This window comes from Phytophthora sojae, assembly GCF_000149755.1.
Source record: "Phytophthora sojae unplaced genomic scaffold PHYSOscaffold_6, whole genome shotgun sequence".
Taxonomy (NCBI): Eukaryota; Oomycota; class Peronosporomycetes; order Peronosporales; family Peronosporaceae; genus Phytophthora; species Phytophthora sojae.
The window spans coordinates 2,551,604-2,564,163 of record NW_009258120.1 but is presented as its reverse complement, the minus strand read 5'-3'; the positions used below and the strand labels follow the sequence as shown (position 1 = coordinate 2,564,163).

Genomic DNA, 12,560 nt, shown 5'->3' with positions numbered 1-12,560 from the left:
TCGCATCGGAGACCACGGCGCCGCCGCTTCACAACTAGGAAAAGCCCCACATAATCCACAAGATGGCGCTGTGATCCACGGTACCGCTCTTACTAAAGTTTTGTTAGGGTGCTGTTCTCACGGTACTGCTTCCACTGATACTTTTGTCGATTCGCAGCGAATCACAGAGAAGCAGTAAAATGATGCCTCACGTATCTTTTTGATCGAAAGGTCGCTTCAAACCTCCCATCACGTATACTTTTGATCAGTTGGCCTCGCAAACCTAATACAGCAAAATGATACTTCATGCATCATTTTACCCCGTTTTACTTAAAGTTTGTATGGTGTCCCTTCAAACAGAAATGTATGGCGTTAACGATAGGGTTAATATTCACGAAGATCATGGACGTGTACGAGATTCCTGGAGTGACCTTCGATCTGGCGGAACTATCGCGGCCAAGACGGTGAAAGACCTCCTGGCAAAGTTTGTTCCTGAAGCCCGGATGAAAATGAAATGAAGGGAATCACCTTCCCGTCAGGAAAATACCTAACGGATAGCGCCAAATAGCGTACCCTTCCCGAATTGAATACCTCCTCTCAAATCTGATAGAATGTGCTCAGTATACAAAGCTATTGTACCTACGCCAATTTGTATACCTCAACCAAACCGTATAGAACGTTGAGTGCTTATAATTTTCTTGAAATTTATGTGAAGTTTAGCATGTAAACATCTTTTGATTGGCTAAGAGATGTCTTAAAATTGAAAATCACCCTTTATTTTCCGTGTAAGTATTACTTTGTCAAATACGGCAAGCAAGATCCGGTTATTTTTATCTTTTTAAAGACCACAGTTTAAAAACTGACACTTGTATTCGGTACTGTTTGCATTTTGTGTAACTTTACGCAAAATTACCGTAAGGTACCCAAAGAAAAATGGTTTTGGTTGTTGGTCTAAGTTCTGCTTGCATCTAACGGCATGAGAGACGTTGTGAACCAACTCTGCGCAATCTATGGATGTCTCCATGGTTTGAAGACTGGTACATACGTTGGCAGGATGCCATCAAAGAGGTTTTGCAGAACGTAGCTAGCTCTACACACAATATTTCAGACTTGAATGCGTCGGAGCTACTTTGGTAGTATAACCCCCCCTCCTATTTGTATATCTTTCTAGATTTGACAAGTGTTCAATTCAATAGTATGCGGTATACAAATTGGCGTTTTCCGTTAGCTACCGTTTTTGCCATCGGTGTAGTGTCTAGGAATCGAAGCACACACAGCTTGAACTCGTACGTACTTAAGTAATCGCAACGAGCGCTCGTACTGCTTTGGCCGCGCGTCACCTTCACTTTTTAAGCGCGTTCTACCTGTTCGCGCCATTCAAAATGGCGTAACGCAACGAGCGCGGCTATCAGGCTCCGAGATTGAATGTCTTATTTCAAGTGTGAATTATATGGCTTTCATTGGATAATCGAAAGTGTGCTCTATGATATATATGTGCTCTATGATATTGTGCTTTGCAACCGGTTTTCCCTCCTAATTAGTGCACTAGATAGTGTTCGTACTTAGTGGTAAATCATAGTGGCTTTGAAGTCGTGTTTCGAAGCCAGCTTGGCTCGGAAATGGCACTTTCGGAAAGTGCCAAAAGGATGCTAATCCATGCTGGATGTGCTAAATCATGCAGGAGATGACATACGCGCGAGGAATTAAGTTTCAAGTAGATTGAAGCCTTTTTGTAAAAGTCTAAGTAGGTGAATGCATCAATTTGCAAGTAGATTGCCACAGTCAAAAATAACGTTTTATCATATCCGAATTGAACGTTAATTTTATGGGCAAAAATAACTGTTTTCCAGGGCCAAGTAATATCGTACGAAATTAACTTTTTAGAGTAAGAGTGTCGTAATGCTAATGTGTAAGTTTACATCATCGCTTCGTAGAATTGTATGCACGCAGACCAAACTAACGCACTTGGTTCTATATTAAAACTTCGTCGGCCGCGCGTCTGATAAGTACAGTTGGGTTTGTTGAAAAGTCTGAAAGCAACAACCTACGACTCGTAAGTTTTAAAACGGACGGGCATTCTGAGCAGGCCACGCCTCTGTTAAGTACTCTTACGTTTATTGTAACGTACGACAGCAATAACTTACGACTCGTAAGTTTTAAAACGGACGGGCATTCCGAGCATCTCACTTCGCGGTATTCTGAGCTTCTTGTCGTACATTTTGAAACGGACGTTCATACTTTTTTTCAGTATCTTGGGCCGGAGCTTAGCAACACATCTCTGTAGGAGTTTCATAACCACCTCGTTTAGCCCGTGTTCTCTTAGCTCGCGAGTTTTCACTGCAGGGCTCATTCGTCTTTTTGTCGGATACCCACCCAACTACACGCCTCAGCACCTCTACCACCTCTCCTGTTTCGGTCACCCGGACAATGTCTTCGCCCATGATCACCTCATCCGCTGTCGAAGAAGCGGACATCGCCGAAGTCATCGAGATGCGCATGCTACGACCTGAGCTAGATGTCGGCTTGGATCCCCTCGACCCCTCTTCTTACGGCGTAGTTTCCGACCATGGGAACAACGTTGCGTCTGCGACGCTTGAGTCGAAAAAGGCTCTGCTGCAACGCTGTCGCGAGTTTGCTCGAGCCCGTGGCTTTTCCATTCGCGTGGCCAACAACAGCTATCACTCTCGTCGTCAAGAAGGAAACGCCAAGTACACTTGCAAGGCGGTGAAAGGGCAGCAGCAGCTCATTCCAGGCAGCACTGCCAACTGCCCATTTTTCATTACGGTGTACGGGATCCGCAACAACTGGAAGATAACAAGGATGTGTCTGGCCCATGACCACTTCAGACACGGCGGTTTTCAGGGCGATACCTTTGTTGAAGGCGGTCTCGCAGGAGATACCTCTCGTCAGCGTGCCCTACCGAGTGATGAGGGGCGTCGTTGAGCGTGAGTTGATCCCCTCTTACAGCGGAACGTGGGCCTCGGGCACAGGGCGGGCTATCATCGACTTTTTGATGACTAAGGGGGTGATAACGAACCGAACTGCGGCATCCAAGATCAAGCGGGATCTTCTCGAATCGCTGCGCGACGACGTCGTCGGGAGTTACCAGAAGCTGGAGGGATATCTAGCCATGGTGAGTGATGCGAACTCCAAGACATGCTACGGGTTTGGCAGGCGCGAGAATAACATGTTCAGAAGGGCTTGCGTTTTTCCAGGGGCATGCCTTCAAGTACACTGCCGACACGTCATCGGTCTGGACGGAACACATCTCAAGGGTGATATGAACAAGCGCGGAGTGTTTCTGTTGGCGACCACGAAGGACCTAGAAGGCCATGTGGAGAAGCGCGAGAACAAGATTTGTTCTCTGAGAAAGGCGGCATAAACGATCGACCAAAAATCAAGGGGATCAATGATCGAGAGAAGGGCGACCTGAACAAGACTGGGATTGCGGAGATCGAGGAGATTCGACGAGCGATCGAGGTACCGGGATGATACTCGCACGTAGGCGGGGTGTGGAACCAGGTAGATCAAAGCTGATCGACACATGGAGAGTGGTGATGCCTCGTCCCACACCGATCGAAGAGGCGCGGTGTGAAGGGCGCATGTCGAAAGCGAAGGACGTCATGCACGAGGGCAAGATCAACGAGCGACATCGTAGAGTGGGACGGCTGAAGACCGAAGTGGACTGATCGCGATCGAGAGCTGTGGATCGTCGATCGTCGATCGCCGATCAGCCAAGATGGGGAGCACATGGGGGCGAAGCCAGGACAAGAATCCAGTAGTTGTTTAGTTGTAGGATGGTAGGTGAGATGGTAGTGGTAGAGAGACACCAGCTAAACATAAATCAGAGCAGAATTTGCACCGAAGAGCACAAGTCCCCTCAAGTCGTCAAGTCCCAGGAACTACATTGGCCTCGGCAAGCATCGACACTTTGGACAGTGAGCTAGTGGTACGGTTAAGACTGGATTAATACATTGGCCAGCTTGACCTACTCTAGCGATCTATTTCTTGTGTGCGAACCCTCGATCGACCGGATACTGCATGGCCGGCGATCGTTTCTCCTCTCGATCAACCTCGATCCCGCTATAGGAAGCGGCAAGCAACTCACGAAAGGAAGGAACACACCCGGAAAGGCAACTACAGGCCGTGGATCGACTCCAGGCCGACCGATCGGAGCGAACAACCCTCGATCGGAGCGTATACTCGGACGCAGAGCGAAGATTCCCGCGCTGCTCCACAACCTATCCCCGCGTCACGCCAATACATTCGATCTTCACCAGATTTTGGCCGATCCCGCTACACCACAGCCACATCCTAGTTTTCGGACTCGCTATTGTCGATCAAGAGGATTACTCATTGGAGCTGGCATCAGAAGCTGTTGGATATCCGTGTGGCCGCGACTGGAAGCAATGTAAGCCGCCGTCTTACCGTCGCTGTTCGCGCTGTTCATGTCAGCGCCATTCTCCAAGAGAAATCGGACTACATCCAAGCTACTGCTTCGTACCGCGTACATTAATGGGGTCCATCCGTCTTTGTCCACAGCTTGAGCGTCGGTCTGACTCTTGAAGACAAACCGAACAGCATCCAGACTGCCGCCCTTAGCAGCATGCATCAGCATCGTCGTTTCGTTCTTGTCGACAGAATTTACGTCGGCGCCGTGCTGGGCGAGATACTGAACGACATCGAATGCACCCTCCGCCGCTGCACGCATGAGTGCGGTTAATCCGGCACTATCTGTAGCGTTGACGTCAGCACCAGCATCAACGAGAAATTGAACCACTTCCAACCCTCCCTTCCGGGCCGCTGTCATCAATGGGGCGGTGTTATTCTCATCCAGAGAATTGACGTCAGAACCCGATTCGACGAGATATCGAACGGCATTTAAGTTGCTGATTTCTGCAGCGTAGTACAATGGGGAGCACCCGTCTTTATCAGCAGCGTTGATATCGGCACCACTTTCGACAAGTAATCGAACGCTATCGAGCGAGAACGTAGTCGTAGCAACAGCATGCAATAGCGCTGTCCATCCGTCTTCATCCGCAACGCTGACATCGGCCCCACTATCAATCAGAAAGTCAACAATCCCCCATGCACCGTCTTTTGCTGCCCGAAGTAGTGGGGTTTCATTTGTCTCGTTCGCAACATTGACATCGGCCCCGCATTTGACGAGCAATCGAACGACATCCATGTGGTTCTTTTCTGCTGCAAGCACCAATAGGTTTTTTTTATCAGGACCCGTTGCATTAACGTCAGCGCCGCTCTCCACGAGATACTCAACGACATTCAAGTTGCTGTTATCAACCGCGTCTCGTAGCATCTCCACCTCATGTTGTTTCACATCACCGGTATCAGCCCCCGCCTCAGCAAGAAACTGAGCAGCATCCAACTTTCCGTATCCCATCGCAAACACAATCGGTGACCATCCCTTACAGTTCACAGCGTTGGCGTTGGCGCCACGATCGACGAGATATCGAACGACTTCCACATCGCCATACGCGGACGCGGTCATTAGCGCCGTTTCCTCATCCTTGTCGACAGCGTTGGCGTTGGCTCCGCGCTCGACGAGAAACCTAATATTCGCCAGATTCGGAGTGTCCGCACAAGTCGCATACATCAGCGGAGTAGCTAAACTATCGCTCACAGCATTGACGTTGGCACCGGACTTTACTAGAAATCTAGTCATTTCTGAATCTCCGCATGCATCAGTGATGTCTGTCCGCTGTCGTCCACGGCGTCAACATTAGCACCTTTCTGGATCAAAAGCTGAACCGCCTCCAAGTCGTTTCTCATCGTAGCAATTAGCAACGAAGTTCGTCCGTCCACCGCCGCAGCGTCAACAGCGGCGCCGTTCGCAATTAGCATTCTAGCGACGTCTGTGTGCCCATTCCTTGTGGCACACAGGAGCGAGGTCCATCGATAGTTATTGGCAGCGTTGACGCTGGCACCGTTGTCAACGAGGAAACAAGCAACGTCCATCCCGCCCGCCTCAGCCGCGTGCATGAGTGCCGTTTCTCCAGACGCGTCTGCGATGTTGATGAGGGCGCCACGCTCAACAAGAAATCGGATGACGTCGAGGTCCCCTTTTCCAGCCGCTTCCAACAGTGGAGTCGACCTGTTGCGCGCCACGGCGTTGACGTGGGCACCGCTTTCAACGAGAAACTGGACGACGGCGAAGTTATGGTCTTTCCCGGTTGCACATATCAACGGAGTCCTCTCGAGGGAATCCACGGAGTTTACGTCGGCACCGGCGTCGGTCAGAAAGCGAACGACGCTCAGGTTCCCTGTCCTGGCAGCTTCCATCAGCGCGGTCTCGCCGCACGCGTTGCGCTGGTTCACATCTTCCCCGGCCTCTACGAGAGATTTCACGCGCTCGACGTCTTCGTCCCGCACTGCCCTCAGCAACTGCGAATCGCCTTCGCCCGCCATGTTGCGCAATCTGGTGGAAGTTCTGGAATGAAGCGTCGCACCAACCCAATGGACCCTCAATTTGAGAGAGCCACTGAGGCTCAATGGATATCCAACTTATCGGTCCAGAAGTCGCCGTGCCAATGGGTAACATTTCCAGCCTCGTGCTTGATCGAATGAGGCTCGCAACGACGCAAAACACGACCGTATACAGGCTAAGCAGACAACTCAATGTCTCCAAACAAGGGGTTAATTGTTGGCGACATTGGAGACGTTCGCCAACAATTTTGAGCCCAATCTTGCTCCGAGAGTAATGAACAATCGCCCACCCCCAAAGCAAAGTTGTGCAACTTATTCCAGGTGTAGATCGACCTCGTACAAGCACCGCTATGCTTTCAGCCAATTTATCGTGGGTCTAGCAAGGCAGATGTCATTTGCTCGGGTTGTGTAATGTCGTCACAAGAATCTTCCTTAGCTGCGGTGGGTTTCATCTTCACTCCATGTCAAGAAAGCAAGCTTCACAAAACTTGTCCAGACGACGACGCAAGGCGTGACAAAGGAGCGTCGACTCAGCTAAGGAGGTGAGGTTTGCCTTCCTAGTTGGAAGTTCCTGTGTAGCCAACTCAGCATCGGCAACCAGTGAGCTGAAGGCACTGCGACCTGCTGCGCCACACGAAGCATCAATTAGCCCATGGATCCGCTCGAGCTGACCCCACAAGTCCCTGTACAGTGAGAGCTCAGCTACCCGTTGATCTGTGTGCTGCTGTAGCTGGGTCAGTACTTGTCGCGCCGCTGCGACCACTGTAGGGACGTGCTCGAGATCCGTCGGCGAGTTGGTGGTGAGCTCGTCCTCTTGGTTGTTGGCATATGCCAGTCTCTCCAGCTCGTCGACGACGGTCGATATCTTGATGCGCTTCTTCGGGTTCAAGACACACATGCGCTCAACCAGTTCCCATAGGCGGTCGTCGCAGATAGTGGGTCTGGGAGGCAATTTTCCTTGTCGGACATGATATTTCACTGCCATTTGGTCAGCAAGGCCCCACGGCAGACACCGACTTGCATCCTTGTGAAGTGTCACTGCCTCCACAACTCGTAGCGCTTCCACAATGCACATACCCAAAGAGTAGATATCGGACGCAAACGTTGGTCTTTCAGTTTCAAGCGTCTGCAGCTTTGACTTGGTCTGAGGCAAGCACTCGGGTGCGACCCAATGCACCGCTGCTGACACCTCTGGCTTTGCCTCACTATCCGTGATCGAGCTCAAGCCGAAGTCCGTCACCTTCGCCTTGAAATCGCTCCCAACGACGATGTTGTTCCCTTTCAGATCGCCATGAACGACATTGCGCGCGTGGAGATACTGCACCCCCAGCGCAGCTTCATGAAGCTTCGTCCAGAGTTGGTCGGGATGTTTTTGTAGATAACTGACTAGCGTTCCGTTGGTGGCGTACTCACACACGAAGAAGGGTCTTCCAACGTGGCAGGCGCCGAACAGTCGAATAACATGAGGGTGATTAAGTCCAAACCAAATGTCAGCTTCGCGGCGGAATGTCGTCGTTGCTTTTGCTCGCTGCTCTGGGGTGATCTGTGTTTTAACCTGCGACTCGTATGTGGAGTACTCCAGCGAGAAAGCGTCGTGGTCACAGTCGACACCAACCAGTTTTACAACAACATCTGAATCCAGCCATGTACCTTGGTACACACTTCCAAATCCGCCGCTACCCAGTTTACTCCACTTGTCAATAATCAACTCGTACCAAGGAATGAACCATTCGGGTGCGAGTTTCGACCAATCTTCCGTCTCGAGTTTGCTAACCATATCATCGTACGCGTTCTTCATCAGGCAAAGTTGGTCAGGGGTGTAGTTGGACACAGGAGTATCAATTTGTGTCTTCAAACGACGGAGGAAAGCCGAACGCTCCTCTGTCGACTTCAACTCCTGCAACAGAAGATATGCGTCCGTAACACCCGCAACAAAGAAGTCGGTCTGTTCACTGCGCTGCTCCTGCCATCGTACCTCTCTCTCTTTATCCGCTCTCGCAGGGTCTCCCAACGCTGCTAGGAGCGATTGAATGCGCCAATTGAACGCGTAAAAGCTGCTAGAGGGCGCGCGCGTTGACGATAGTCGCAGTATATGTGCTTGCTCAGGCGACATCTTGACCGTCCAATAAAATTCTGTGAGAAGCTTGTGAAATCTTGCGAGCAGCATTTGGCGGTAGCTTGAGTGTAGCAGACGCTCATGCACATTCTTGATCTCGCCGAAAACTTGGCAATACTGGCTATTCTCGCATGCCTTCATGAACAGTTCTACGTCGGTCCAGACGTTTAGCATCTCTTCCCACCTGTAGTCGTCAAAGGTGTGTGAAGGCACACTTTCTGGCTGGGCGTTGCTAGCATTCTCCTTGATTGCCAAGCGCTCGAGCTCGTAGACCACAGAAGAAATCCTCACGCGTCTGTTAGAGTCACTGCAACACATACGCCCCACTAAATTTCGCGCATCTTTGGAAGGGCACGGAGGTGCGTAGAGATCGGTGTACCAGCTGATTCCTTCCTCCGGGGTCCAGTGTCTCTTGCTAGATATAACTTGGCGTTCCGCTTCGCTGTCCCATGGCCGCTTCCCGGTCACAGCTTCTACAATGCACATCCCCAGCGAATAAACATCCGACGCAAATGATGGCGAACGATGCCAAAACAAAACCTCGGGAGCTTGCCAGTGCAGTGGACCAGCAACGCCTGAAGCTGCCACACCAGAGCTCACCGCAAAGTTGGACAGTTTTGCCAAACCGTCACTGCCAACCAGAATGTTACTGCATCGGAGGTCTCCGTGGGCAATTCCCCGCTCATGGAGGTACTCCAGCCCTAAGGCTGCCTCGTGCAGGAACTTCCAAATCATCGGCTTCCCAGCTGAAGAGTCGATGTGCTCAAGCAGCGATCCCTTACTGGCGTACTCACAGACGAAGAACTTGAGGTGTGAGCTCGCATCACACGCACCGTACATCTTGATCACGTTGGGATGACGCAATTCCCCCCACAGCTGTACTTCCTTCTCAAATTCCGAGCGAGATACGTCAAGAACAAATAATTTCACAACTGCATCTGCACCAAGCCACTTGGCACGGTATTCACCTCCAATATTGCCCTTTGTTGAAAGGTTCATGAGCGCGATTTCAGAAGGGTGGATGGCCCACTTTGACGACTTATAAGAAGAGGGCACTGCATCACGTATCCTTGTTCTGTCACTGATATGCCGTTGAACCGGAAGCGGCAGGAATGGTGTGAGTATGTACTGGATTTCTTGATGCCCCTGTTCAGCGGCAAGTTGTATTGCTGTTCGCCCGTTGGAATTCTTGACGTTTACATCTGCGCCGCTCTCCTCAGCTAGATACCGCACAATGTCAGCATACCCTCTCGAAGCTGCCCGCATCAAGGCCGTGTTCCCGTCTACATCCGTCACATTCACGTCAACATTCCATCGCTCCACCAGATATCGAACGATCCCCACGTATCTGTACGTAGCGGCCTTCATCAGCGCAGTGAATCCGCTGTGCTCGTCTTTATGCGTAAAGTTCACGTCAGCGCCGCGCTCTTCCGCGAGATACTGTACAATGCCCAAATGCCCCAATCGAACCGCCTCCATCAATGGCGTTGTGCCGGATTTGTCCGTGTTCACATCGGCCTCGCATTCTTCAGCAAGGTACCTAACGACGTCGATATGGCCATGCCTAACAGCCCCCATAATTGCGGTAGATCCGTATTTGTCTTCCACACTCACGTCAGCGCTGCGCTTAGCGAGGTACTGGACGATCTTGCTGTGCCCGCCTTCAGCAGCCTTCACCAGAGCTGTTTGACCGTAGCGTGTGATGACATTCACGTCAGCGCCACACTCTTCTGTAAGAAAGAGGACGATGTCAAGGTGCCCCTTCTCAGCGGCCTTCATCAGTGCTGTTTCACCGTATTCGTTCGTTGCGTCGACATCCACGCCGGGCTGAGCCATGAGGTATCGCAGGAACCCGACATGTCGGAATTTCGTGGCCTTTGCCATCGCCTCAGTCACTTGCTTGACGTCGGCAAGCACCGCAGCACCGCGTGTTTCGAAGAGATACCGGGCGATCGCAGTGTGCCCGCCTCTAGCAGCTAACACGAGCGCGGAGTCTCCCATGGACTCCGTCGCGTTGATGTCTGCGCCTTGCTCCACGAGCTCCTGGAACCTCGCGAAGCTTCCGGCTTTTGCGGCTTCCAGCAAGTCCTTGTCCAACTTGTTGCGTGCATTCTTCTTCCGACACGAGTTCCCCATCTGCGTACTGTGCTGTATACTGCGCGTCGGAACGGGAAGTGCAGCGCTCTGCTGGCCCGCTTACCGGACTCTATAGGAGCTCGTCATGACTCCGTGCACAAGACGCCAGAGCGGAGCCATAACGTTTTGATTACAGGTTCATTTTTGCGATTTAGTCTTGTGTACCCACCATTTAGTCCGCCACCGCCAACTTTTTAGTCCGTCTTGCTCCAGTGGCACCACCCGATGGAACCCCCGAACGGCGGCCGTCGGCGCTTCGGCGCACGCCGGCACGCGCCCCCGGAGCCCCGCTCGCGCTACGGCGGAGGGCCGCACTACATGGGCGACGCTCGCCACACGTCCAACACGCTCGAGTTCGCCACGATCGCGTCCGAGCGCTCCGTGTCGCGGCCGTACGTAGAGTGAGTTCTTGTTCCTCCTCCTCCTCCTCCTCCTTTGCTGCTGCTGCTGCTGCTGCGACTCTGTCGGCTCTGTCGCTCACGTGTGGACACTCTGCCGTCCGCCTGAAGCAGACAGCGCCACCGCCACAGCAGCTGGGACGACTCCCGCCACGACTTCCACTTCGACAGAGACGACCCGCAGCACGAGCTACAGGAGCGACGCAGGCACGAAGACGACGACAACAGGCCAGCCAAGTACCAGTCCTCCGCCAGGCCCAAGGCCAGCGGCCAGAGCATCAGCGCCCCAGGCTCCTCCATCGTCAACGCCAACTCCTCCCTCGGCGTCACAGATGCAGTCCTGCAAAAAGTAAGTATTCGTATTTTGTTATTGTTATTATTTTACATTATTTTTACGGAGAACTAACCTTATCGCCGTTGCTGTTGTTGCTGTAGGTCTTCATGGCACCGAAGGAGCAGGACGATTTCCTGACCAAAATCAACACGATGAAGAACCGAGGGGCCGGACGGACCAAGGCCTTGATGGCGTACTCAACGGTGTCGTCCTTAGAGGCTGCGAGTGCGCCGCCGCCTAAGAAGGACATTTCGAACCCGCCGTCCGGGTCCAGTGGCTGGGTGAGCAGGAACAGGAGAGAAGAGCCCAAGCCCAAGCCGCGCGTGGTTCTGGACGCGACGAAGAAGAGGATGAAGCTGGACAACGAGCGGCGGAAGAGCTCGCCGCCTGTTGTAACAAGACATTACGCACTGCGCGATCGACGCTCGTCTCTGCTTCAGGAGCTCTCGCCCATTTCTTCGCCAGGGTTTTCGCTTCGAAGTGCGCGGACGACGAGGCTGGGCAAGCGGAAGATGAACAGTGAAGGATCCGCGGACAAGCCGATTGCGCTAGACTCGGACTCCGAGTCGGAGGCTGAGGTGCAACTCAATAACGACGGGAACAGCTCGGACATTGTCGAAGAAGTGCTGAACGATGACAGGAAAAAGGGAGGCAAGGAAGATCAGGAGGAGAAGCCGCCTGCAGTTGAACCGGAGGAGGATATCACCCAGAACGCTGTGGTCCAGATCCACAATTGCGACGTGATGATCGGCCTCTTCCGGTGCATTGTCGACCTGTACTTCCAGAATGATCGGATGTGCATGAGGAATGTTCGCGGGAAGCACGACGCGTGGCCATTCAAGTCGTCGTATATGTTTGACTTTAAGCATTTGCGGGATGTCAGGTACGCTTGTCTGTCTTTGAGTGCTGTGATTGAGGCGGAGCTGATCGATTTCTTGTGCGGCTGCAGACTCTATAAGGTGTCAAAAGACGCCGAAAATGAGGTCGTTGATTCGGAGCAGATGGAGCAATTGCTAGGCGAAGCTTCCTACGTAGCATTCAAGTTGCCGCTGTTGGAGGAAACCGAGCAGGATGCAGTGAAGACCTTCTACGACCCCGCGGACGATGGTACGTGGTTCGATTTGTAGCAACATTTATTGCTTGAAGTTAAGGC

The 12,560-nt window shown here is 52.1% G+C and overlaps 5 protein-coding genes across 5 annotated transcripts; 1 reads left to right on the top strand and 4 right to left on the bottom strand.

The window, feature by feature from the left end:
• Positions 1-4,681: 4,681 nt before the first annotated feature.
• On the bottom strand, positions 4,682-4,912 carry PHYSODRAFT_386568 (hypothetical protein; the record flags this gene model as incomplete). Its single annotated transcript, XM_009532776.1, has 1 exon — positions 4,682-4,912. A coding segment is annotated over one exon (231 nt), but the record flags the coding sequence as incomplete, so codon positions are not given.
• A 746-nt stretch (positions 4,913-5,658) lies between these two features.
• Positions 5,659-6,279, bottom strand: PHYSODRAFT_514472 (hypothetical protein; the record flags this gene model as incomplete). The annotated part of the gene is made up of 1 exon (XM_009532775.1): positions 5,659-6,279. One exon carries the CDS (start codon positions 6,277-6,279, stop codon positions 5,659-5,661), a length of 621 nt encoding a protein of 206 aa, XP_009531070.1.
• A 985-nt stretch (positions 6,280-7,264) lies between these two features.
• Positions 7,265-8,158, bottom strand: PHYSODRAFT_406659 (hypothetical protein; the record flags this gene model as incomplete). Its single annotated transcript, XM_009532774.1, has 2 exons — positions 7,265-7,978; positions 8,033-8,158. Coding segments are annotated over 2 exons (840 nt in total), but the record flags the coding sequence as incomplete, so codon positions are not given.
• A 1,806-nt stretch (positions 8,159-9,964) lies between these two features.
• PHYSODRAFT_412020 (hypothetical protein) lies at positions 9,965-10,237 on the bottom strand (the record flags this gene model as incomplete). Its single annotated transcript, XM_009532773.1, has 1 exon — positions 9,965-10,237. A coding segment is annotated over one exon (273 nt), but the record flags the coding sequence as incomplete, so codon positions are not given.
• Positions 10,238-11,919: 1,682 nt separating this feature from the next.
• PHYSODRAFT_514541 (hypothetical protein) lies at positions 11,920-12,534 on the top strand (the record flags this gene model as incomplete). The annotated part of the gene is made up of 3 exons (XM_009532772.1): positions 11,920-11,985; positions 12,118-12,254; positions 12,357-12,534. The coding sequence occupies 3 exons, from the start codon at positions 11,920-11,922 to the stop codon at positions 12,532-12,534; spliced, it is 381 nt and encodes a 126-aa protein (XP_009531067.1).
• Positions 12,535-12,560: the final 26 nt, after the last annotated feature.